At 53.0% G+C, this 22,819-nt stretch overlaps 9 protein-coding genes across 9 annotated transcripts; 2 read left to right on the forward strand and 7 right to left on the reverse strand.

Moving 5' to 3' along the window:
- Nucleotides 1-761: 761 nt before the first annotated feature.
- J4E84_003097 (uncharacterized protein) lies at nucleotides 762-3,016 on the reverse strand (the record flags this gene model as incomplete). The annotated part of the gene is made up of 6 exons (XM_049385715.1): nucleotides 762-1,641; nucleotides 1,695-1,830; nucleotides 1,880-2,503; nucleotides 2,550-2,735; nucleotides 2,787-2,885; nucleotides 2,941-3,016. The coding sequence occupies 6 exons, from the start codon at nucleotides 3,014-3,016 to the stop codon at nucleotides 762-764; spliced, it is 2,001 nt and encodes a 666-aa protein (XP_049246592.1).
- A 535-nt stretch (nucleotides 3,017-3,551) lies between these two features.
- On the reverse strand, nucleotides 3,552-4,711 carry J4E84_003098 (uncharacterized protein; the record flags this gene model as incomplete). Its single annotated transcript, XM_049385716.1, has 2 exons — nucleotides 3,552-4,365; nucleotides 4,422-4,711. The coding sequence occupies 2 exons, from the start codon at nucleotides 4,709-4,711 to the stop codon at nucleotides 3,552-3,554; spliced, it is 1,104 nt and encodes a 367-aa protein (XP_049246593.1).
- Nucleotides 4,712-5,710: 999 nt separating this feature from the next.
- Nucleotides 5,711-7,534, reverse strand: J4E84_003099 (uncharacterized protein; the record flags this gene model as incomplete). Its single annotated transcript, XM_049385717.1, has 4 exons — nucleotides 5,711-6,519; nucleotides 6,575-7,001; nucleotides 7,051-7,355; nucleotides 7,408-7,534. 4 exons carry the CDS (start codon nucleotides 7,532-7,534, stop codon nucleotides 5,711-5,713), a joined length of 1,668 nt encoding a protein of 555 aa, XP_049246594.1.
- A 2,160-nt stretch (nucleotides 7,535-9,694) lies between these two features.
- Nucleotides 9,695-11,863, forward strand: J4E84_003100 (uncharacterized protein; the record flags this gene model as incomplete). The annotated part of the gene is made up of 2 exons (XM_049385718.1): nucleotides 9,695-11,488; nucleotides 11,552-11,863. 2 exons carry the CDS (start codon nucleotides 9,695-9,697, stop codon nucleotides 11,861-11,863), a joined length of 2,106 nt encoding a protein of 701 aa, XP_049246595.1.
- A 414-nt stretch (nucleotides 11,864-12,277) lies between these two features.
- Nucleotides 12,278-14,507, reverse strand: J4E84_003101 (uncharacterized protein; the record flags this gene model as incomplete). Its single annotated transcript, XM_049385719.1, has 3 exons — nucleotides 12,278-12,766; nucleotides 12,901-13,053; nucleotides 13,104-14,507. 3 exons carry the CDS (start codon nucleotides 14,505-14,507, stop codon nucleotides 12,278-12,280), a joined length of 2,046 nt encoding a protein of 681 aa, XP_049246596.1.
- A 1,581-nt stretch (nucleotides 14,508-16,088) lies between these two features.
- Nucleotides 16,089-17,692, reverse strand: J4E84_003102 (uncharacterized protein; the record flags this gene model as incomplete). The annotated part of the gene is made up of 3 exons (XM_049385720.1): nucleotides 16,089-16,722; nucleotides 16,770-17,519; nucleotides 17,565-17,692. 3 exons carry the CDS (start codon nucleotides 17,690-17,692, stop codon nucleotides 16,089-16,091), a joined length of 1,512 nt encoding a protein of 503 aa, XP_049246597.1.
- A 590-nt stretch (nucleotides 17,693-18,282) lies between these two features.
- On the forward strand, nucleotides 18,283-19,164 carry J4E84_003103 (uncharacterized protein; the record flags this gene model as incomplete). Its single annotated transcript, XM_049385721.1, has 1 exon — nucleotides 18,283-19,164. One exon carries the CDS (start codon nucleotides 18,283-18,285, stop codon nucleotides 19,162-19,164), a length of 882 nt encoding a protein of 293 aa, XP_049246598.1.
- Nucleotides 19,165-19,314: 150 nt separating this feature from the next.
- Nucleotides 19,315-20,573, reverse strand: J4E84_003104 (uncharacterized protein; the record flags this gene model as incomplete). Its single annotated transcript, XM_049385722.1, has 2 exons — nucleotides 19,315-20,209; nucleotides 20,425-20,573. The coding sequence occupies 2 exons, from the start codon at nucleotides 20,571-20,573 to the stop codon at nucleotides 19,315-19,317; spliced, it is 1,044 nt and encodes a 347-aa protein (XP_049246599.1).
- Nucleotides 20,574-21,018: 445 nt separating this feature from the next.
- J4E84_003105 (uncharacterized protein) lies at nucleotides 21,019-22,580 on the reverse strand (the record flags this gene model as incomplete). The annotated part of the gene is made up of 4 exons (XM_049385723.1): nucleotides 21,019-21,367; nucleotides 21,435-21,854; nucleotides 21,907-22,241; nucleotides 22,296-22,580. 4 exons carry the CDS (start codon nucleotides 22,578-22,580, stop codon nucleotides 21,019-21,021), a joined length of 1,389 nt encoding a protein of 462 aa, XP_049246600.1.
- Nucleotides 22,581-22,819: the final 239 nt, after the last annotated feature.

The raw sequence follows: 22,819 nt of genomic DNA on the forward strand, positions 1-22,819 counted from the left end.
CGCCGATGCAATTCAAGGTTTTTACTGTGACTCACAGTCACAGTCGTGATTGAAGCGATGTGTCGTTGCCCTACATAGGTACCTGCTTGTACCCGCCTATAGCGACATCAAAGCGTGGAGCATTTCGAGTTGGGGACCAGACAAGCTCTCGCCAATCAAATGTCGTGCGACCAGCCATAAGCTCACTATTGGAGAGCATTGTAATGTATCGATGTCGGCGGATGCCAAAGGCTATGATTGTCAATGCATCAGGCGCCCAGAGATTGGGGGCCGTATTTGGAAGTTTTCACCGGTCAGTCCATTTGTAGTCTGTCTCAGAGAACATCGTGCAAGGCGACAGCTCACACGAGGCTAGGTGCATACATATACTCCTCATTACCCGGACCTATAGACTCGGTGGTGCAGTGTCAGAGATATGCATGAGAGCGTGCTCGTCACAATGGGTTTGTGGCTGTGCTCGGCTCGACCAATGAGAACGCGTCGCAAACTGGGAGTCTATTTTGGCCTCCAGCCTCCCGCTTCGCTGACCGTCATCTGCATCTCGAATTGTATCAACTCGCATCGCTCATCTGCAGGTTTACATGACAGTTGCCTGTATCTAATGCTGGCATGAACATCTGACCACGGCCTCGTCTACCTAGGTACTCCCAGCGAAGACAGAGACAAGCTGACGAGCAAAAGGGCAGACGTCGCATCAACTGCAGTAAGCTTATCGCCATCTCATCTCAAGTACGTTCTGACATGCTATATCTAACCTGCATCTACGGTGTGAGAATAGCTGCCGCAGCCAAGATCGCCTTTGCCGTCCTCCCGATAAACTCCCCTGCCAGAGTAAAATTGCCCGCAGCAACAGCCTCTGTCACTCCAGGATATGTAACAGGCGCATAACCAGTATCGATCCCAGGAGCAAAGACAAGATGCCGATAGAACTCTCTGCCTGGAAGTCCGCCCTGGCTGACGAACCCGCGCCCAAAATCGCGCGCCTTGTGGTTGAGCTGTCTGACCAGAAGCGAACTGTTTGAACTCACGGCCATGTCCCGAGCAGCATTGAACTGCTGTGCCGAATCCTCGAATGTCGCAACTGCACTCTCAAGCTCTTCTACAATTACTGAGGTTGTCGCGTTCGCAGTCCCAATGACACCCCTCAAGTCATGGAGCCACGCCCGCATCTCGACCCCATAATTCGCGGGCTCAAGCGGTACAACCTCTTCGTCAACCAAGCGATACAACATTAAGGTCAAGAACTGGCCGATTGCCTTGTGCATCACGAACCCCGGATCCGCAAATTTAGTCATCCAGTGGTAGGAATCGAAGTTCGAATGCGTATGATAAATCGGGTCGAGTGACGCTCGTGTGGTGCCCATATCAATAGCGGAGATGCCCACGCCATGTACGAAAGCCGTATAGTCACTCTGTGCACCTAGAGTATCAATCTCGCCAGTCATTTCCTCCCATTCGTCATATAGGGTGCGGTTTGCGCCATGCGGCCAGATGACCTTTCGCGCTGTGAACGTGGTGAGGGCGTGGAGATCGGGGGTGGCACCGAAATCTGGGATGGTGCCTGCTATGCCAACATCGATGTTCAGGTAGGATACTGCGGAGGATTTCAACCAGGGTAGGTATTCTTCGACCCACTCGGTGCTATGACTTCTTTTAGCTGGAGTGCTCATCGTCGTTCCGACTTGATGGCTCACCTTCCGACTAGACCGTATTCCTCAGCATCCCAGCTGCATAGCACGATGGTTCGCTTTGGCTTCCAACCCGTCTTCACCAGAGCACCGATTGCTTGAGCCAACTCAATGAGAATCGCGGAGCCCGAATGCGGATCCGCTGTGGACGTTAGTCTTGTACAACCTCGCGGCTTGCGTTCCCGACTTGCCTGCTCCGCCGATCATCCAAGAATCATGATGATTTCCAACGATAACAACCTCGTCCTCGTTCGTACCGTTGATAATACCAATCGCGTTGTGGATCCAATTGGTCTCGCCCCTCATCATATTGCTCATCGATAGCACAGCTTTTGACGGCCCGGAACTGTACTCAACCCCATCGATTCCACCTACCCAATTCGGTCGATCCGCAGTCTTTGCATCAACACCATGACCATTCAGCGCGACCAACAATGGTTTCGCTTCAATCCACGAAATCGGCAAACTCGGGATTGTAGGCACAGTCTTCTTTTCCTTCCGCTCTACGCCCTCTTTAGATGGGTATCCAGGTGTTGTCGGATCTCCGGGATACGTGCTCAAATCCATGACACTACCTTTTTGAATGCTCGTTGGATTTCTTGCTGGTCCGTCCGGGTACGTGTCGTAGTTCTTGGCTGTCATGTTTCTGTCGTCCCCGGGATCTGTGAAGATCACAGCACCGATCATACCAAAGGCTTGTGCGTTCTTCACTTTGAGACCGCGAAATGGGCCGCCGTATTTCGCGAGGGCGATTTTGCCTTGAAGCGTGATGTTGAGGGCAAGAAGACGTTTGAAGTCTTCTTGGGAACCTCGGCCTGGTACGTTTAGCATCGAAAATAATTTAATACGAGTAACACGTACCGACGTAGACGTACTCGGCCGATGCGTTACCTGAACCGGAATACCCATGGAATGCAGGAACCCTGTCAGCATCACCCGTTGTTTCCTCTTCATCAATTACTTCTTCTTCGAGAGTTGCGTGGTACATGCTACCGTTGCCATAGTCAAGCGACAAAGCTCGGTGGACTGGGTAGTCAAGGTAGACGTCTTCCTCTCTGATCAGTCGGTGTGTTAAGCTGAATACTGCGAGAGACGTACGATAACTATCTAGCCTAGTTTCGAAGCCATGTTCAGCCCATCGCTCAGCAGTCCATTTCGGAACCGCGTCACTTTCGCCGGCGAGGTTTCGTTCATGCGCTGCGTCAATCAGTAAACTTACTATTGATAGCAAAAGTGAGGAGTTTGCTGTTACAATAGTAGCTTGACCATGACGCTATAGACGTGTTATCGAAGGATGAGACCAAAATCTCTTCGTTTGGCGTCAACATTGGAGGGAATATGGGGGACGTATCACGCCGTTGCAAATGGCGATCATGGTGTCGGTAGTGATGTTCTTTGTCGCATGCAAGAACTTTTCTAGAGTAAAGCAAAGCCAAAATGAACAGCATCGTCGTTAATTCCATGAACCATAAGGAGGTGCTGATGACGAAGGGTTACCCAGGTCGTGGAATGTACATATAGTGCCAAGTGGCGGCAAATGTACCGGTTTAGCCAACATCCAGGTTAGTTCTAGTTCGATCCCGGTCGATGCACTTTATGTCCTCATTATATTCTGTGGGGTATTGAGGACCTATTCATCTTTATGGCAGTAGCGCTCATCGGCAAACAAGGTATGATGTAACGCTACACATGATATTCTGGTCAGATATGCAGTATCATACGTAAGTGATTTGAAGTTAGTGGAAGACAAGGGTAGCAGGTTTACGAGCATTCTTACGCAGAACGTGTTGCTAGCTATATACAATTTATTTGAAGCTACAGGGAAGACCCTTCAACAAGACATCACATCGACCAGAGGTGCTACTAAGCACTGACTTCCACAGCACTCACTTCAACACCAGAGTTCTTCGCGTCAACAGCGACAGGCTTCGCCTGAGGAAGACCGTAAACATCAGTCTCATCTTCCTGCATGCCACCCAAGAGCAAAGAGCTCGGAGCAGCCGCCTGATCCGCAGGCGATGCAAGGAAAGCCAGGAACTTCTCGTCATGCCACTGACGCGAGGTGACGTAGCGACCCTCGCTGTCCTGGAACATGGTCTCGTCCTCAGCGCGAAGGAAGTATGCAACCGAGTAGCGATGCTCGGTGTAGTCGTATGGCACAACACGGTGGATGCAAGACTGGAAAGTGTGGCCGCTGGCGAAGCGAAGAGAGTCGCCGACGTTGATGATGGCTTGGCCCTTCCTGGGCTCCACGAAGCCAAACTCTTTGCTGCCTGGTGGGCGGATCTGGAGGCCCCACTGCTCGGTGAAGAGTACTGTCAGTGAGCTGATGTCGGTGTGCTTCTGGTGGCCGACGTTGCCGTCCTTGACTGGGTGCGAAGGGATGTAGTGCATCATAGACAATGTGCTCGTGGAAGGGCGGTGGTTGCGGTGTAGGTTCTCGAAGCGCGCACCACCCGTGAGGCCGAACGCTGTTGACAGAGCTGCCAAAATGGCCTTACCCATGATGTTGTTTCCCGAGATGGCGTTCTCGATGACCTTGAGATCGGAGCTGTTCTTGATGTTGCGGGGAATGTGGGGTGACTCGCGTTGGATCTCATCGCGAGAGATCTTGACCATCTCGTAGCCGTCTCGCTTGCCTTCCAGCGAACCGTTGCGTGAGCCAACAGGTTCGTATCTGAGAAATTTTAGTACTTGCATGGATATTGAGGTATGCTGGGCTTTGGAACTCACCCAAGGTGAGGAGCGATAAGTCCATACTCGTTCTTGATCTCAATAGGAGACTCGAAGAAGCGGTGCATGGCCTTCAACAACTCCTGGTGGTCATCGATGAATCGACGTCCATCGACATTGTTGAGGTCCAAGTAGAAGAATCCTTCTTTCTTGCAGCACTCAAGAAGCTTCTCAAGCTCAGCGGGCTCTTGCGAAAGGATCGCGGAGAAGTCGATCGTCTCCATAGGGTAGACCGGAACCTGCTTTCCGTTCCACTCGACCCTTCGGGGTACTTCGGTTACCGGAGCCATGTTGATGATTGATGTGATCGTAGTTGTAGTGAAGACGACGTGCTCTCTGATTGTGTTGGAGCTATGTTATAACGTACTGCGTATTCTTCAACGCTTTTTTCTATGCTTTATAGCAACCTCTCGCGCGTTCATCAGATACGAATCGGGATGCACTCCCTGTTGACATGTTAATTGGCCTTCATCTCGATGATACATGATCTGTTGCCTTCCAAGATCTAGAGATGACCATAGATTGGGTTTGGTTTCTCTCTGTCCCGGATTCCAAGTGTATTGTTTCGTACCCCGCATCTTGTGCAGCTACGAGGACCGCCGTGAGGTCGGCATATGGAAACAGTTCGAGTGCTACAACAAGGGCTGCCTATTGTGCTGCGGCTGAACACCTGATCGGCTTGTCGATACATAGGATTACTGAGCCTTCCGCATACACGTGGGGTCGCTGCACCCTGCACATCTGCCATCTATCCTTTGTATGGATAAAATCTAATATCAGAACACTTGACCAGATCCCTAGGGATGGCGTAGTGGGATCCTTTGCCTCTGTGAGACCACCAGTAAGGTCATGGGTTGTAATCTTGATGCGGTCACAGGTTGTATCGAACATATTGTCGGCAGCTGGGCAGTAACTGCCGTAGATGAAGCTGTAACTGGTGGGGCTTCCGCGGGGGTAAACACCCTGAACTCGAAGCTGGCGACATGACTCGAATGACCTCAATTGAGATGTACATGCAGCTTAAATGATTGCAACAGTACGTGGTTGCTACTAAGTGGAGTCGCAAATAAGCTGTCTAGTTGCGGCGACGCGTCGTGGTCTCGCGATGATGGAGCTGGGAGGTCAGCCCTGGAGGATCAAATTCATTTCCCCGCCACGTGCACATCACGCGCGGCTCATGAATGTATTTCCTCATTTTTTTTTCAACATTCACAAGACAGAACGGCAACAAGACTCGTGACAGAAAAAGATGTATGGTATTGATACAAATAACATGACGCTGAAGCAATTTACAGCTTCATACCCAGCACCTTGTGCACCCGCAGCGCCTGCCTGATACTCAAGTCAAGCATGATCTCCTCCGATCCACCAGGGATAGCATAAGCCCTGACATCCCTATACAGTCTCTCAACCTTCGCGCCTTGTCCACCACGGCTGTAACTCAGACCACCGAAGATCTGACTTGCTTCCCTAGCACAGAACTCGAATGTGGTGGTACTTTGCGCCTTCAAACTGGCAATAGCACCACCAAGCTTCAGCATAGCCTCCATCTCGTCCATCTTCTGGCACTGGTAGATGAGGTTCTCCATCCAGTTGTAGCTTGCCTCGATCTGACGTGCCATATGCGCGAGCTTGAGGCGAATGACAGGGTGGTCGATGAGACGCTTGCCGAAAGTCCTGCGCTTGTGTGCGTACTTTACGCTCTCCTCGTAGCAGACACGGGCGAAGCGCAGACATTGGATGATGATGCCGATGCGCTCGTGGTTGAAGTTTGTCATGACGACCTTGAAGCCCTGGTTCTCTTTGCCAATGAGGTTCTCGACGGGGACCTTGACGTCCTCGAAGGTAACGTAGGTAGTGCCGCTGCTCCATACACCTTGGCAGTCCATCTTGCGAGTGGAGACACCACCGGCGCTGCGCTCGATCAGGAGCACTGACACACCGTTCATGCCCTCTCCGCCAGTGCGGACAGCGGTTGTGAAGTAGTCGGACCAGATACCGTTGGTGATCCACTTCTTCTCGCCGTTTACGATGTAGTGTTTGCCGTCTTCGGAGAGCTTGGCTTCGCAGGTCAGGTTCGCGACGTCGCTACCGGCATCTGTTGCAGTTAGTAATTGATTGAGCCATATCGAGGACAGGATGGGGAAACTCACCAGGCTCGGTGATGGCGAGACAGATCCTCTTCTTTCCGCTCAATAGGTCTGGTCCAATGCGCTGAACGAGCTCCTTCTTGCCGAACTTGAACAGAGGAGGTCCACCAATTCCGTATCCTCCGATCAGGCCCCAGACGAGACCACCGCTGCCTGTCCTTGACAGCTCATCGGTGATGATCATCTCGTGGAAGTGATCCCACTTCTCTGTCGGCACACATTGGACCCGCTTGTCTGTGTATTCTGTAGGGAAGTGCATGCCGAGCATACCAGCGAGGTATCCGCGCTCGCCCATTTCCTGGAAGATCTCGTCGGGCACCTTCTTCGCTTCGTCCCATTCGGTGACGTTGGGCATGAGTTTCTCCTCGACCCATTGGCGGACTTCATCGCGGAGGGCTACGTGGGTATCGTTGTAGTAGGGAGAGTGGTACTGGATCTGGTGTTAGCGATGCCAATGCGTGATGTGTAGACCGACATACTGTTTGGTACCACGACGGGTCTGCGTATGGGATGAGGTCGCCGTAGGCATCGAAAGGCTCGGAGTCCTCAGCGGCAGCCTCGGTTGGCTGTGGCGCAATAACACCGGAGTTGGCCTCTGGCTTGACCACATCCTTCTTCGGCGCCTTCTTCTGCTCGGGCGCAGCAGTAGCAGGAGGAGCTGGAGGCGCGGCTTTGCTGTCTAGCGATCCGACTTGTAGCTGCTTCTGGTACTTCTTAAGGATGCTGTCATTGTGGTACTTCCAGAACTGCTTCGAGGCGTCCTTTCCGGCGACGCGTTGGAGGACTTGCGACTGTCAGCTTCGCGAATCATGTTTGTGCATCGAGTTTGGACATACTCTTCTTGCCTCCTGGGTGCTCCTCCTGGAAGTTCGTGAGATCATAGACATCCTCATCTACGATGATCCACAGGTCGCTTGCTGTCTTGTGCGACGCGACATCAGCGGTTGAGAAGCGTTTCGACATGTTGGTAAGTGTCAACACGTAAGAGGGGTAGTTGTAGTAAGGAGAGCAGAGTGATGAGGTGTCGCTAATCACAGGACAGCCCTTACTGACTTATAAGAGGCTTAGCAAGTTTCGGGACGTCTTCACATGCCAGGAACTACTCCACGCCAAGGCAATCCGGGGAACCCGCCAGCTGCTGAAAGTCGGCCGCACATAGCGCGTTCTGGAGTGCAGCAAGCCGCTGTCTGATGATCTCGTGCGTTGGAATGCGAGCGCTGCAATTGGTTGTTGCCGTCACGGACCGGGTGACTTGCTGTTTGGAGCTTCACGTCATACGCGCAAATGCCGAGGTATGCCGCATTGGGACGCTCACGTGTCGACATCTCAGTCTTCACATGCCGAACAGAAGAGGCTGACATTCAGATGCTCAGCGAGCCGTCGCATGGGTTACTCTGACACCTAGTCAAAGCGCAGGGGACGCCCCAGGTCGTCGAGCGAGGAGTCCCGACGAAGCTATGGCGCGTCCTTCCAACGCGTTTCGTGGGGTCTCCGCATCACGACCGCGTCATTCTTCGTCGCCTTCAAGAACTCGATGAGCATTCAAGTTCAGCCATGGAGACAACTTCTCACCTCCCATTCATAACTCAACGCATGCATAATACAGGATGTCTCGACAAGTCCAGGTAAAGAAGGGGTCTGAGATCCAAGCCCCAGATGGTCCCCAAACTGATGGCATGATGCGCATGCCCGCAATTGTGGACATGTCGGACCAGATCTGTGGAACAGGTAGGGCTGATGTTGTCACTAACACTTCGACTACTGACGATGACAGTAATGATCGCAAAACCTCATACAGCTTCTGCGATCCACCACCATGGCGATGAGGGTACATCCTGTATTGCACCCGTGTCCCCCTTGATGCGCGCTCGGGCGATTTCGTAATATTGTACGAGTAGTACCTGAAATCTTGGCAGACACCATCGTGTACGCCGCGAAGGGTCATGGCGCCCTAGTCAGCGGAACGAACGGCAATAAAAGACAAGAGCTAGCACCAGGAGATTTTGCACTCATACCAGCGTATGCAGAGCATCAAGAGATCAACGATAGCGATGAGGATGTCGTTTGGATCATCACACGGGGTGGCAGAAATCCTGTTGTCCGGAACCTCGAGGTTTGGTCAAAAGACTGAGATGTTTGCCAGCGCAGCCCTGTCAAGAACCCCTCTTCGGGCACGAACACACAGATTCATTACCGTCGCGGGACCGAATTACATGTCCTGATGCGTTCAGTCATCCCGTATGTTGATTAGTCGCATTCGGCCCATCTACGTCGAATGATAGCGGTGAAACTGACCATCTGCCACTCGATATCACAGCAGAACGGGAACTTTGCATCATCTACAAGGCTTTCAAGCGGAAATCTACGTCAGACATGCCTGTTTGTCTAAGCGGTGCTGCAGGTGTCGATAACACATTGGCGACTTGTCGCTCACATGTTGGGATCATGGGCTCTCATTGGTCAGCAGGCCCTCTCGTTACAGCGCCCCAACATTAATGGTACAGCATACATTGCCTGGTAGATGGCGAGATGCATGCCTTATATTTGAGTTTGAGCCCCCCTCAGTCCAGTGCTATCACTACCCTCATTGTCTCAGCCCCCTATATTACTTGACCCGTCCGGACCGCTCGGCATACACGGCACCCACGGCACGTGTTAGCCACAGTTGAGCCACACCAGAGACTGCGCCATACGTCCACGCAAAGGCAGTAATCATTCATTGGAATTCATACTCCCTGAAAAACGCGTCGTTGAGTACTGATTTGGCGGTACCGAGAACGCTGGCATGGTGGTGACCCATACTTAGCAACACACCGAGCGCCACACTATCGCGTACTGTTCACTTCTTTGTTTAAAGCGCCACCTTTACCTTGTGTTTGGCATATTCTACTTTGCGACTGCAGAGATGTCGTCTCCTACGAGATCGTCTTTCTTCACAGGCATTTGTACTTTTTCCATACTAATCTCAACCGGATGTGTGCAGGCACAACTTGATTACAGCAAACATGTCAATGTCTTGTAAGTAGCAGATTCCATGCTATCTGTACTGCACTCACAGCTATCAGTCAAGGAACCCAGGGCGGAGGAAATAGATTTCCTGGGGTCGTGGCTGCACCCTTCGCGATGGTCAAGCTTGGACCTGACGTTCAGTTCATGAATACCGACGCGTACTCTGGGTACCTCCCCGAGGGCAACATTTTCGGCTTCAGTATGATGCACGAGTCTGGGACAGGAGGAGCGCCAAAGTACGGCGTCGTAAGTCAGATGTCAGTGGTCGGTGAGGTGCCGGATCCCCTTGCAGATCTGTCCCAACCACGAGCATCGCCAGATCAAGGGAGTCTTGGCTACTACAAGAGTTCGCTGGCAAATGGGATCACAGTAGAACTAGGCGCGACCGAACATGCCGGGCTTTACACTTACTCTTTTCCAAACGGCACGGCGTCGTCCATTGTAGTCGATGTCTCGCACGTACTTCCCAGTTTCAGGGGCCTTGGGTGGGAGCAACACTACTCGGGTGGTAGCTTCAGTATCGAAGAAGATGGGCACTATGAAGGCTCTGGTATCTATAACAACGGCTGGAACCTATCACCAGATTGGACAATCTATTTCTGTGGCCGGTTCAGCAAGCAGCCTGTACGATCAAGGACTTTTAACGGAGGTGCCAATGCATCAGACGCTTCGGTATCAGGAAGTGCCCGTCTTGGCGGTGTCTTCACATTCAACGAACCAGAAATAACATCCCGAGTCGGCATCTCCTTCCTCTCTACCTCTCAGGCTTGTACAAACCTCGAAGAAATCTCCCCAGACACCTCACTCACCACCCTCGTCTCCCGCGCAAAGAACAGATGGAACAACGAAATCCTCAGCAAAGTGCAAACCTCCTCCTTCGACACCTCCGATCTCTCTCTCATCTACAGCTCCCTCTACGGCGCCTTCCTCATCCCCTCGAACCGAACCGGCGAAAACCCATCTTGGAACTCCACCGAACCCTACTACGACGACATCTTCACTTTCTGGGACACGCACCGCTGCCACACCTCCCTCTTCCACATCCTGCAACCCACCGCCTACGAAGAGTTCCTCCGCTCTCTAATCGACGTCTGGCGCCACGACGGCTTCTTACCCGACGCGCGGTCTTCAAACTACAACGGCCGCGTACAAGGCGGTTCAAACGCCGACAACGTGCTCGCAGACGCCTACATCAAAGGCGTCCGGGGCGCGATAAACTGGGACGATGGTTTCGCCGCCATGCGCACCGATGCTGAAGTCGTTCCACCCAACAACTTCGACCCTCAAGCGCCTGATTCCTCGACGAAGGAGGGCCGCGGCGCACTCCCAGATTGGCTCGAATACGGATACATAACACCAGCTTTCACCCGCGCCGTATCGCGTGCCGTGGAATACTCAACCAACGACTACGGCCTCCACGTCGTTGCCGCAGGTCTAGGTAAAACATCCGAAGCAGAAACCTATCTAAACCGCTCCCGCAACTGGCGTAACCAGTGGGACCCCAATGCTTCCTCCTACAACCACACCGGTTTCCTCGTCCCGCGCCTCGCAAACGGCGATTTCGTTCAACAAGACCCTGCTGATTGCGGCGGCTGCTACTGGCCCGACGCGTACTATGAAGACAATAGTTGGATCTACAGTATGAATGCTATCCACGACGTCGCCGAGTTGATAAAGAAAGTAGGCGGCAACGAGCGGTTTGTAGATCGTTTGAACAAGATCTTCGAGTTGGGCTTCTTTGACGCCGGGAATGAACCTAGTTTTACTACGCCGTATCTTTATAATTTCGTCAAGGGGGAGCAGTGGAGAAGTGTTGAGCGGAGTAGGGGTGTATCAGACTTGTATAATGCGGGGGTTATGGGTTTGCCTGGAAATTCTGACGCCGGGGCTATGGAGGCAAATTTGCTCGTAAGTCATCTTTTCAGTCTTATCTTGATAGCTGCTGGAGACGATGGCTAACAGTGCATGTAGTGGCAGATGATCGGTCTATACCCAGTGACGGGCCAGACAACTTTTCTCATTCTCTCCCCATGGTTCTCAGAACTTACGCTTGATCTTGGGAACGGGAAGAAACTTACTGTTACGACTGCTTTCAGTGATGGCGGCGATCGGAATACCGCGCCATATGTGCAGAGTCTGAAGGTCAATGGCGAGACGTGGGACAAGGCATGGGTGGCTTGGGAAGATGTCTTTGAGAACGGAGGCACCATGGAGTATGTGATGGGAAGTAGTCCCAGTCACTGGGCGACAGGAGATCTACCACCTAGTCCAGCTTCGGAATAGAACAGTGATCCCAGTCATGTTCACGTCGGCAGCATATGTCTAGTTATCATTTTCACTGACAAAGAAGCTTGATGTGGTAGTGTTGAGAATAATATTACTCAAAAGACGGTGGTATGCCATCAGTATGCTATCAACACCTGTCACTGTCGCAACCAGAGCATACAGAGAAAATATACATTTCGATCCAAGCAGTCGTAATCTGGTAGTCCATAAGTCTGCAATGCAGCATGCCACTGTACGCCGACGCCTGTCAATGCGCAAACAAATAAAGTGAAGTAAAGTAAAGAGATGAGAATATCGAAAAAGCTGCGTGGTGTCTTTGAAAAGAAGCAAGTAGCGTTGTGGCGTGGGACTGGCCGATAAGATCTAGGTGACCAAGACAGGTTCCCGAACGACAGCCGGACACGAATATTTTTACGGCGGCGGTGGCGTCTCCTCAGGATGCACGTAATCGAGATGATATCCAGTGGAGAAATAACCAACGTGGTCGGACATGATCCGAGGAAGGGTTGATTCCCATAAGGCTCGCTGTTCTTCAAGTTTCTGTTTTCGTTTCTCTGCATCCGCGGTCCCCGCGTCAGTCTGTAGTCTACGTTGCAAAAGCAGTGGTGCGCTACGGCTCGTGGGTAGCGTGGGGGAATGGCTCCACTCGTTTGCCCACGTATTCGCTCTTTTGTGCCCATGGTTCCGTGGGATTGTTGTGGCAGCACCATCGTCTTGGCTGCCCAGCTGTTCTAGTCCAGGCCTCCTCCGTACGCGTCGCAGTCTCTGGGATAGACCTCGTCTCATCGATTCGCCCGTTGTCTCCACAGCATCCGAGGGCTCCTGGACATCTTCCTCGTGTTGTATCGTTGCCGTCTTCGCGATGATCGGAGATCCAGGGGAGGGAATGTCTTGGACATCCTACACCAAAGTACAAGGTTAGTAACTTTGAGGTGCGTAGTGTGCGGGCTACAAGCCAAAGTCAGTCCTGCTATAAATGCAATAGATAGCCCTGAATTAAACAAGAATTCAGTAAGCTCAGTTACGATACGTACTGGTGAGTTGAGCATGCTTTGACGCTTGTTCCTGCTCTTCTTGATGTGGCTCTTGAGCGCGCTCGAATCGAGTGGTTTGAGAAGTTCGAAACTGCAAAGCAGTTCTCCCGAAACCGACATAACGGCGCCCCAGTTGTCGAATTCGCCACAGTACTGGGAAGTGTCAGCAGGAGTGTGACTGTGGGGTATAAAACATTGCTTACGTTTGGAGCTGAAAACACAGTGACCAACACTCGATCAGTAAAGAACTCATAGCCATCCTCTACCACCATGTGTGCTCTGCAAACAAGGTCGAAGTCATGCCTTGCGAGGAACTCCATGATGACCTTCTTTCCAAAACAATAACTAACGCCTCTTTCGTTGGACTCCCAATCATTCTCCATATCCGCAGGATCACTCCACAAGAGGTCGTTCAGCAAGCCATAGTCGGGTACATCGGTAGGTCGCGCGATTTGTCTAATGTCATCCATATGCGACAAGCTTGGAGACAGCCCACCGTGAACACAGAAAATCTTCTGCGCAACAATAGCTGCAATAGGGAGTGTGTTGAATGTATCCACGAAAGCCTTCCATACTTTGATATTGCATCTCCTCTTGCATTCATCGTAGAAGCCGTATACACGTGTAACGTTGGCGCATTCGTGGTTGCCGCGGAGGAGGAAGAAGTTCTCGGGGAACTTGAGCTTATAGCAGAGCAAGAGTAGGATAGTTTCGAGGCTCTGTTTGCCGCGGTCTACGTAGTCGCCGAGGAATAGGTAGTTCGAGTTGGGAGGGAATCCGCACATCTCGAACATGCGGATCAAATCGGTGTATTGGCCATGGATGTCGCCAACAATCTTGACAGGGGGAGCGAGCTCGAGCAGTGCGGGCTGACTCAGGAAGACTTCGCGGGCAGCAGAGCAGATGGCGAAGATTTCAGCGTTCTTCAAGCTGACCGTCTTGGTGACTTTTCCAGCATAAGCTGCATCCAAGAGTCGCTGGATCATGTCGTCAAGGTCCATGGTCTTGAGCGCGGTGAGCTCCATGGGGGAGCCTGAACCATCAGTGGGCGCGGGGGGCTCTGGAAGCCTGGGGATGGGCTGGTCTTTCTTCTGTAGAATTGACTCTCCCGGCTGAGCAGAGGCCAAGGGCTGTGCTGCTCCCGTCGGCGGAACGTCCGAGACGTGGTCGACTTCGCCGGTTTTCTGTGCCTTGCTCACTCCTTCATGTCCCGTTCCGAGTGTTGCGCCGTGAACAGGTGAGGGCGGCGCTTGCGGTTCGTCTTGGTCTGATTCAGCCTTATCAGCGGCTTCCGGAGTTACTTCTGCGGGAGCGGTCGCTGAAGCCGAAGCGACCGAGCCCCGTCGCGAGCCTTTTGATTTGGTGGAAGCTACATCTGACTTGTCAGCTTTTCCGTTGGGGTCGTTGAGGGCGGCAATAGAGTTCCGTGGGCTGTCGGATTTGCCAGTGCCGGGGATCTTGTTGCGCAATGAGTTGCGAAGGGAGCGGGTAGAGTCTTTGGTGTCGGATCGCTCGAAAGAGCGGTAGTACTCGCGACCGAGAGGTACGCCGTCGGCACCGCCCTTCTCGCCCTTCTTGTCCTTGCCGCTCGACTGCTGGTTACCCATGATGGGGGTTGCGGACTAAGCGAGCGTGTGGAGAGGAGTATGGGGTGTGTGTATGTCTGGTGAGAGCAGTGGTGTCCTGTCTCACAGCCTGGGGAAGCGGCGGCGGCGGGTTGGGTTGGAAAGTGAAAGCACGAGCCGATGGTAGCCCTGGCGGCTTCCCAGGATGTCTCGGAGCGATGACGCCACGTGCAAACACGCTCTCAGGTGATGTGTGAGGAAGTAGGTAGGCAGCGCGCAGAGACGGTGTTAGGGCGGCCGGTAGAGGCGGGCGAGAAAAGCAAGGAAGCGTGCCTCCGTCGGCGCTGTCGTTATCTGCCTCGGAGACTGGCAGGCGAAGCTGGGCGAGGCGACGGGGGAGCGATCGTCTTCCAGCGTGCGCGCCAGATCGATGGTATGCGGGCTGTGAGCGGGTCGGGCAGGCTCACGGTGTGCGGGCAGTGCTGATGCGTCTGCGTGCGGGCGTCGTCGTGGCAGCGGTGATATCAACCTCTACGCGAGCAGAGCGGGGATTTAGTTGCGATGTCAGCCGCAAACCTTAGTGGCAGCCAGGGCATGGGCAGTGACGCTGGTGGGCGAGCTGGCGTCCTTCGGGCTCTGCGGACCGGTGAATAGCAGCGTTGGAAGCACACTAGCGCAATCAATGAGGGCAGACTAGCAGAAGCCCAGACAACCCCGGCGTTGAGGCTGTACACGACCTAGACGGCAACAACACGGAGATCACAGCGATGCGCGACTGCTGGAACGGCTATCGTGAGAGGGGCAAAAGCTGCGGAGAGAGAGAGCGCCGCAGACGGTAGCGAAGTTGGAGACGAAAGGCTGCCAAGCCAAGGACAAGCCGACAAGGATGACGACTGGGCACACAAAGCGAACCGCCGCCTCTTCTCGGTATATCCGACCACGTCCTGGACCGACACATCAGACATTACGGATGCCGGCATGGCCAGTTGACACGCACCACGGCTGACAGTCAGGCGCCCACGATCCATGGGTGTCACTTGCAAATCACGCATCACGTTTTCGAAAACCACTCCCACTGACCCCACGAACGGCATCACCGTGGGCCCACTGCCAGCAGTTCGCCCAAGCTATGGGAATAAACGAAGCTGCTGCAGTTACAACGCTCCTCGGACCCCACCGCTCCGCCACTCACGTTCGAGAGCTTACGCAAGCATTCTTGTTCCGCCGTGCGGCGCAGAAACACAGTTGCCCATGCGCCCAAGGCCACTCGAGAAATCCCGCTGTTGCGACATTTATTCTCCTGCTGCCCAAGGGGTAATTGAGCGCGTGCTGCACGACGTCACACGTGTCAATGAAGTAAAAGCCTCATCATTCATGCTTTACACCGACATTTGCATTCTGAAATGAACATGAGGTAGTCTTCTCCACCTTCTCATCACGTCAACTGTCCAAGCCGTGGCGCCAAGGGCGGATATCTTGGGTGCACATGTGACCAGACTGGTGTGTGCAAGACGCCACATGCATCGCCGCAGTCTCCAGTATTATCAACAGCACTTGACATTGCATCCATACGAGTCCGCTATAGCTTATTCCCTAGGTTGACATGGATAGCCTATTTATATGTTAGCTCAACCTGCATGAGAGTTTGCTAGCGTAACGTACCTTCTTGTTGGTGTATGCCTCAAGACCAGCCTCGCCCAGCTCTCTGCCAATACCAGACTGTTTCACACCCCCGAATGGAATACGGATATCGGAATCGTTGCTCGAGTTAATCCACACCATGCCCGCTTCAATACGTCTGGCAACGCGATGAGCCTTAGTGATGTTCTCAGTGAAGACGGCTGCACCGAGACCGTATGTTGTGTCATTGGCACGGTTGATCGCCTCCTCCTCTTCCTTGAACGAGCTAATAACGACGAAAGGACCAAACACTTCCTCGCGGTAGATCTTCATGCTGTCTTTGACGTTGGTGAAGATGGTGGGTGAGACGAAGAAGCCCTTGCCACCAGCGTTCTTGTACGCTTCTCCACCTGCAATAAGGGTGGCGCCCTCCGACTTGCCAGACTCAATGTATGACAGAACGCGGTCGAATTGCGTCTTGGTGACCTGCGGCCCCTGGAATGTGTCGTCTTTGAAGGGATCGCCTACCACAGAGGTGGTCTTCACATGCTCCTTGAACGCCTCGACAAACTTGTCGTAGATGCCTTCTTGCACTAGGATTCTCGATGTCGCCGTGCAAACTTGGCCCTGGTTGTACCTACATGGTGTGAGCTCAGTTAAGGAAATAATGTAGATACGACTTACATGATGCCAACGTGACTCCATTTGACTGCTTGATCAAGGTCTGCGTCGTCAAAGACTACTAGAGGTGATTTACCACCTGTTTCAAGGGTGATGTTCTTCATGTTGACAGCCGCCATCTTCATGATCTCTTTTCCTGTGGCTGTAGATCCTGTGAATGCAATCTTGTCGACGTCGAGATGTTGGGCCAGAGCAGCACCCGCCTTCCTTCCCTCGCCGTTAATGAAGTTGACGACACCAGGAGGGAAGCCAGCCTCCTTGACCAAGTTTCCGAGGTACAGGATAGAGAGGGGTGTTTGTTCAGCGGCCTTCAAGACTACTGTGTTACCAGTGCAGAGAGCAGGTCCTAGCTTCCACGCTGCCATTGCAAGAGGGAAGTTCCATGGAATGATCTGACCACAGACGCCAAGAGGCTCACGGACTGTGTAAGCCAGCTTGAGAGGCGAGGTATCAATGACCGTGCCGTGGATCTTGTTGGCATATCCTGCGTAGTACTTAATAGTGCCAACAACCTCACCCAAGTCGTCGTTCAGCGAGACAGAGTAAGGCTTGCCATTGTCCCATGTCTCGATGGTTGCCAGAGTTTCCTTGTGTTCTTCGATCAATTGGGCAAACTTGTAGAGAAGGTCAGCTCGGGCATTGGTGTCCATGTCTCGCCAGTCTGGGTTCTTGAACGCTTTCCGCGCTGCTGCTACGGCATCGTCCACATCTTCGGGTCCAGCGGCATAGACGGAGACGATCTCGCTCTCATCACTGTACCATGTTAGTCATAGTTACTAATCAAGACAGCAAGCGTACCTCGGGTTGATCGAAGTGATAGTCTCGCCCGACTTCGACTTGACGAATTCGTTGTTGATGAAGAGACCCCTTGGCTGCTGGTACTTGCGACCGTTCGGCGCCGTAAGCTCAACGAAGAGGTCAGACATGTTGGTTTGAGTACTGTAGTGTCTCCACAAGGGACGGTAACAACTTGTAGGAGCTCTGCGTATGGAAGTTTGAAAGGGAACAGATGGTTTGGAGCGAAGTGAAGCGCGAGTGAGTGCGGAGTAGAGACAGGACATCTCCCTGGCCGGCGAGGAGACAGCTAGCTATCTATAGGCTGCAGACATGTAGGACGCTGATGACGACCGCGGGACAGCCGTAGCTTCCCTTGATAGTGTGGACCCCGCCATCGATGCCCGTACCTAGCTTATCCGCATGCAACTGCCTCTTTCAGACGCCCGTCGTCCCAGTATCGGCCTCTCTCATCAACTTTATCAACCACGGCTATAGATGCGACACGTCCCCGAGGTCCACGGGCTGAACAGACGCGTGCCGTCATGTGAGTAGGCGAAGCGGGCTGGGCAGTCGCCGCGCGACGCGTCGGCGTCCAGAGTCGGCAACAGCCCTGTCGCTACCCCACCACCATCACGAGAAACTCACGCGCGCATCCAATAAATCTTCTTATTCCCGATCCTGCGCAAACCGAGACTCCCCACCGACTACACACCGGCCGCAATCCAACGTTTGTCACACAATGTCGCGAGGCAGCACCACAAAGATACAAACCCACTTACTCAGACTGCCGCAGACTCTCGCCGCGCTCCCTCTCGCCCTCGCAGACCCCACCGTAGACATGGTGGAAGAAGCGACGCTGCCCATTACCCCCGAAGCCGAACGCCCCGATGCCTCGATAGACGTTGCCCACTCGCTCGAATACTGGAACAACGTCTCGCCAGATGTCAATGGCATGCTCGGCGGGTTTCCCCAAACTTCGCGCATCGATCTGCAGGGTTCTTCAAATTTCCTCACAAAATTGCGCCGGGGCAAGGCGCAGGGTTCTAAAGAGCCGCTGCCGCCTCTCGAGCGTGTCGCAGACTGTGGCGCGGGCATCGGACGTATAACAAAAGGCTTGCTGTTGGGCGTCAGTAAACAAGTGGATATAGTAGAGCCAGTGAAGAAGTTCACAGATGAGCTGGTACAAAGTCTAGGAAACGGCGAATACGCAGGCGACGGAGACGCGAAGTCTGGCAAGGGCCAGGTGGGAGAAGTCATAAACCTAGGGCTGCAAGACTGGATACCAGAGCCGGGCGCATACGATGTGATCTGGAACCAATGGTGTGTGGGACATTTGACGGATGCCCAATTCGTTGTCTACATGCGGAGGTGCGGCGAAGGCTTGAAGAAGGCAGAGGGCGATGCGACAAGCCGGAGCTGGATTGTAGTCAAGGAGAACATGTCTACGGATATCCACCACAAGGACATCTATGATGACGAAGACTCGAGTGTCACGCGGTCAGATAAGACCTTCAGGGCTCTGTTCCAGGAGGCGGGGCTGAAGATTGTGGCGACGGAGCAACAAAGAGGGATGCCGAGGGAGCTGTTCCCGGTCAGGATGTATGCGCTCAGACCTGAGTAGACGTATGGACATTCCTTCTGTTAGTGGGCTAGGGTGTCAGGCGCAGGAATCATGATACCCCAGGCGTCTTTATTAGAATGAACGCTATTACCATGCTTACACTCATCTCAACCCTATGGTATCAAAACTGCCCTACCCCTCATCGTGCCTCTACACCTCACCAATCTCCGCAAACTTATGCGCAAACCCAAGCGAAAGCACCGGTACCCCATCCACAGGTTCATGTACCGGCAACTTCCCTACCGTAACCTTCTTCTTCACCACCTTCGGTTTCGCTGCATCCTTCTCTTCCGTTTCCGGTCCCCCAGACGTATCCATGACATCTTCAAATTCCTCTTCCTCCTCTTCTTCATCCTCGTCTCCTTCCTCGCCTTCTTCCTCACCATCATCCGCACCCTGCGCACCAGGATCCGGGTAACTAGCCGGATACTTCTGCCTGAGATACTTGATGTCGAAAACCTCTTGATGCGCATGTTTCCAGAGATCTACAATCTCATCCGCGGAAAGCACGTTTTTGACGCGGGTAGTAGGGATGGCTTCAGAGTCTAGTCGTTCCGACTCGGGCACGGCGTCTTCGTCGTCTTCCTCTTCTGTGGCGGCTGTGGTAGTTGCGTCTGGCTTGCGGGGCGCGATACCCCATTCTTCGGGCACAAAACACCACTCTGATGCTTTTCCGACTCGCTCCTCGACCCAGCTTTCCTCCATGGGCTCTAGCCTCTTTCGTAGCAACGTGCCTGCCATTCCTGCTGCCATACCGCCTCCGGCATTCATCGGGAAAGAAGGGTTGGGAAATGGATGGAGAGCTTCGAATTTTGCGGTGTTGGTTGGTAGAGCTTGTATGCTGGTCATTCTCCGTCGCACGTCTCGCTCAACGAGGACTGCATTGCCCGCGCTGTCGACCATGGGGTTGCCGGCGGCATCTTTGGATGGAATGTGATGTTTTTGCGTGACGAGCTTGGATTGGTGGCGGTAGCCGCCGTTTATGAGGAGATGGATTGAGTTGAGGTAGGATGTTACTGTCCTGGTTGTTTGCTGGATTTGGGGCCTGGTTTCTCGTCAGCACGTTGACCCGCTGGGTACGGTGATAGTACAAGTTCCGCACTTCAAGGCTGATAGGAACACAATAAACGGAGATATCTTATCGCGCGTACGACAGGTATGAGACGCGAAAAGATGACACCAGAAGACGCGTCACGAGACAAAGCTGTAGACAAACACACCCGCATCCCAACGTGAACTCACTATCAGCCGCTCACTTACCAATCTACAACCTCGCCCCGACTCATCTTGTACTGCATCTCGGCCTGCAACCGTTCCATACCCTTGATCATCGGCATCAATTGACTGCGCAGCTGGTCCAACAGCCTGATGTCCTCCCGATCGGGCGCACCCTGGAAGTTTTGATTCATTTTGACCTGTGGTTCCCAGCTCTTGACTTTGACTTCCAACTCTTTTACACTGAGGATTGACCTAGGTTCGTGCGAATGCAGAGTGCTTGGAAGGGAACGAAAGCTGATGTGAAGATGTGGAGGTGCTTGAGGATGGTTGGAGTGATTGGTTGATGAATGCGGCTTTAGCACGTGGCGCTTGTATGATTTGGGATTAGTGTGCTTGGCGTGCAAGGAAGCTTGGGCAAAGGACGACCTGTTTGCGTTCCTTCATCGGAGCATGTGCATTGGTACACACGCGGCTTCGCATCGTCTAGCTGAGTGCGGAATAAACAACATTGCATTACCGGTAATGACAGGCAAGTTTCTGGGAGCAAATCTGAATACATGGCAAAAGAAGCACCTGCCGCCCCGATGATCCCCCCCGTCCCTTCTCCACTCAGCTTCCAACCACCGCATTCACTCATCAAACCTTCTCTCCAATCACTGCAATGATGCTAGCGAAGCCTCCGTCGGGTGTAGGCTTGATAGAAAGCTTTCCCGAGGCGGAGTCCCAATCGGCCCTGTGTGTAGTGTCACTCTTATCCTTCGATCCATGCGCATTGATGCCAATGGGGATGCCGAAGAGACGAATACTTCCGCCACCGGATGCAGCGCTTGAGACCTGCTTGTCAAACTCCTTGATCGTGTTGCCGGAGAACTGAACTTCGAAGGCGAGGTTCGAGACGATGACGAACTGTACGACGCGAGCCAGGCCCTTGACTTCCTCCGGGGCGCCGCTCTTGAGCTTGTAGGCATCTTTGCCTCGGATGTCCCTGTATCTGGTAAGTAGCTGTCTAGGTAATGTGCTGAAAGGAAACGGAGGCAATGGGATACACGCACCATGAACCCGAGTTAACGTTGATCGCTCGGAACTGGTCGTCCCAAGACATAGTGAGGGTAGTCTTGAGTTGGTCCTCGTGAGTGAACATGGAGCTCTCTTTATTGTCCACGCTGGCGTTGACACCCAGTGAGATCCAGGGAACGTAGTCAACTGACACGCCACCGCCTCCACTGGTATGCGTGAAGCTCTTCTCGTCCACCTTGCTGCCTTTGTTGAAGTCGATAGTTGCTTCACCGCGCGGCTTGTTCTCAACCTGCGCCGCCTTCAACCACTGTGCCACTTGCACAGCGTAGGCTGGGGCTGTGTAAAGTGGGACGTAATAATCAGTTGTGGGTGGTGCCACGACGCCGGATTTCCGAACTTGCCTCACAACGGCGTCGGCATCCGGACCTCCAAGTGTCGTAACGGGCATGTTGGATCTGAATGAGCTGTCAGGTCCTGAAGGTCTTATTGGTACGTTATCAAACTTACCCTGGCATCGGTGTTACACCGTAGATAGCATTTCGAATTCGCTGCTTGTCCTGCATGTACGAGTTTGACATGTCGCCATAGGCATCTCGAGTAGCAGAGTCGACAGCAGATACCGTGCTATTGTAGTCCGACTCTAGCGAGTTGAGGTGCTTTTGCTCACGACTCTTATAGGTGAACCATGTGTCACCCGGAACCATGAACTCTGGCTTCAGCTTGAGATTGTCCCACTCTGTTTGTGCCTTGACTGTTGCGGCATCGAATGCTTCCTTCGCTGACGCCTCGTCGAGCATTGCTGTGGCCAAATTCAGTACATTAGTAGAATTGCCATCTCCGCCCTAATTCGTCATATGAGTCTTCGCCTCTTTAATGCGGGCGATCTCAGTACTTACAAGGTCAACATGATCCATGTATGCCAGGAGCGCACGAGAGTATGACTTCGACTTGGTAGGGGCGTAGAACAAGTTGTCGGTGTACAGTTGACTATCGCCGATCTCGTAGATACCCATGTTGGCGTACATCGGATGGATCAGACTCTCCGGTCCAGCGGGTGGTCCACGCTGAGCTCTGGTGCTGAAGAAGTAGGATGTATGCTCGCCGGTCTTGTCTCCAAGTTGAGTTTTGATGGCATCGCAGTATGCAAGCCAAAACGACTTGTTGGCCTGGTCTTGAGCCATGATTGATAGCAAGATTTAGCGTTTCGGAAAAGTGGGTGTATAGTAAGATATAAAGTACAGTGATGATTTGCTTTCGATGATGTTGTTGTTTTCTTGTGATTACAATGGAACTATATATGTAATTGACCTTTGAGAGTTGGCCACAGTAAACTAGTACCATTTTGTGCATACATTCTTAGGTCGCTGTAACGATGGTCTGTTCTGTCCAGAGTCCTCCGCAGATTACGCAAAGGAGTCAA

This window comes from Alternaria hordeiaustralica, assembly GCF_023758085.1.
Source record: "Alternaria hordeiaustralica strain BMP 2776 chromosome Unknown scaffold_4, whole genome shotgun sequence".
Classification (NCBI taxonomy): domain Eukaryota; kingdom Fungi; phylum Ascomycota; class Dothideomycetes; order Pleosporales; family Pleosporaceae; genus Alternaria; species Alternaria hordeiaustralica.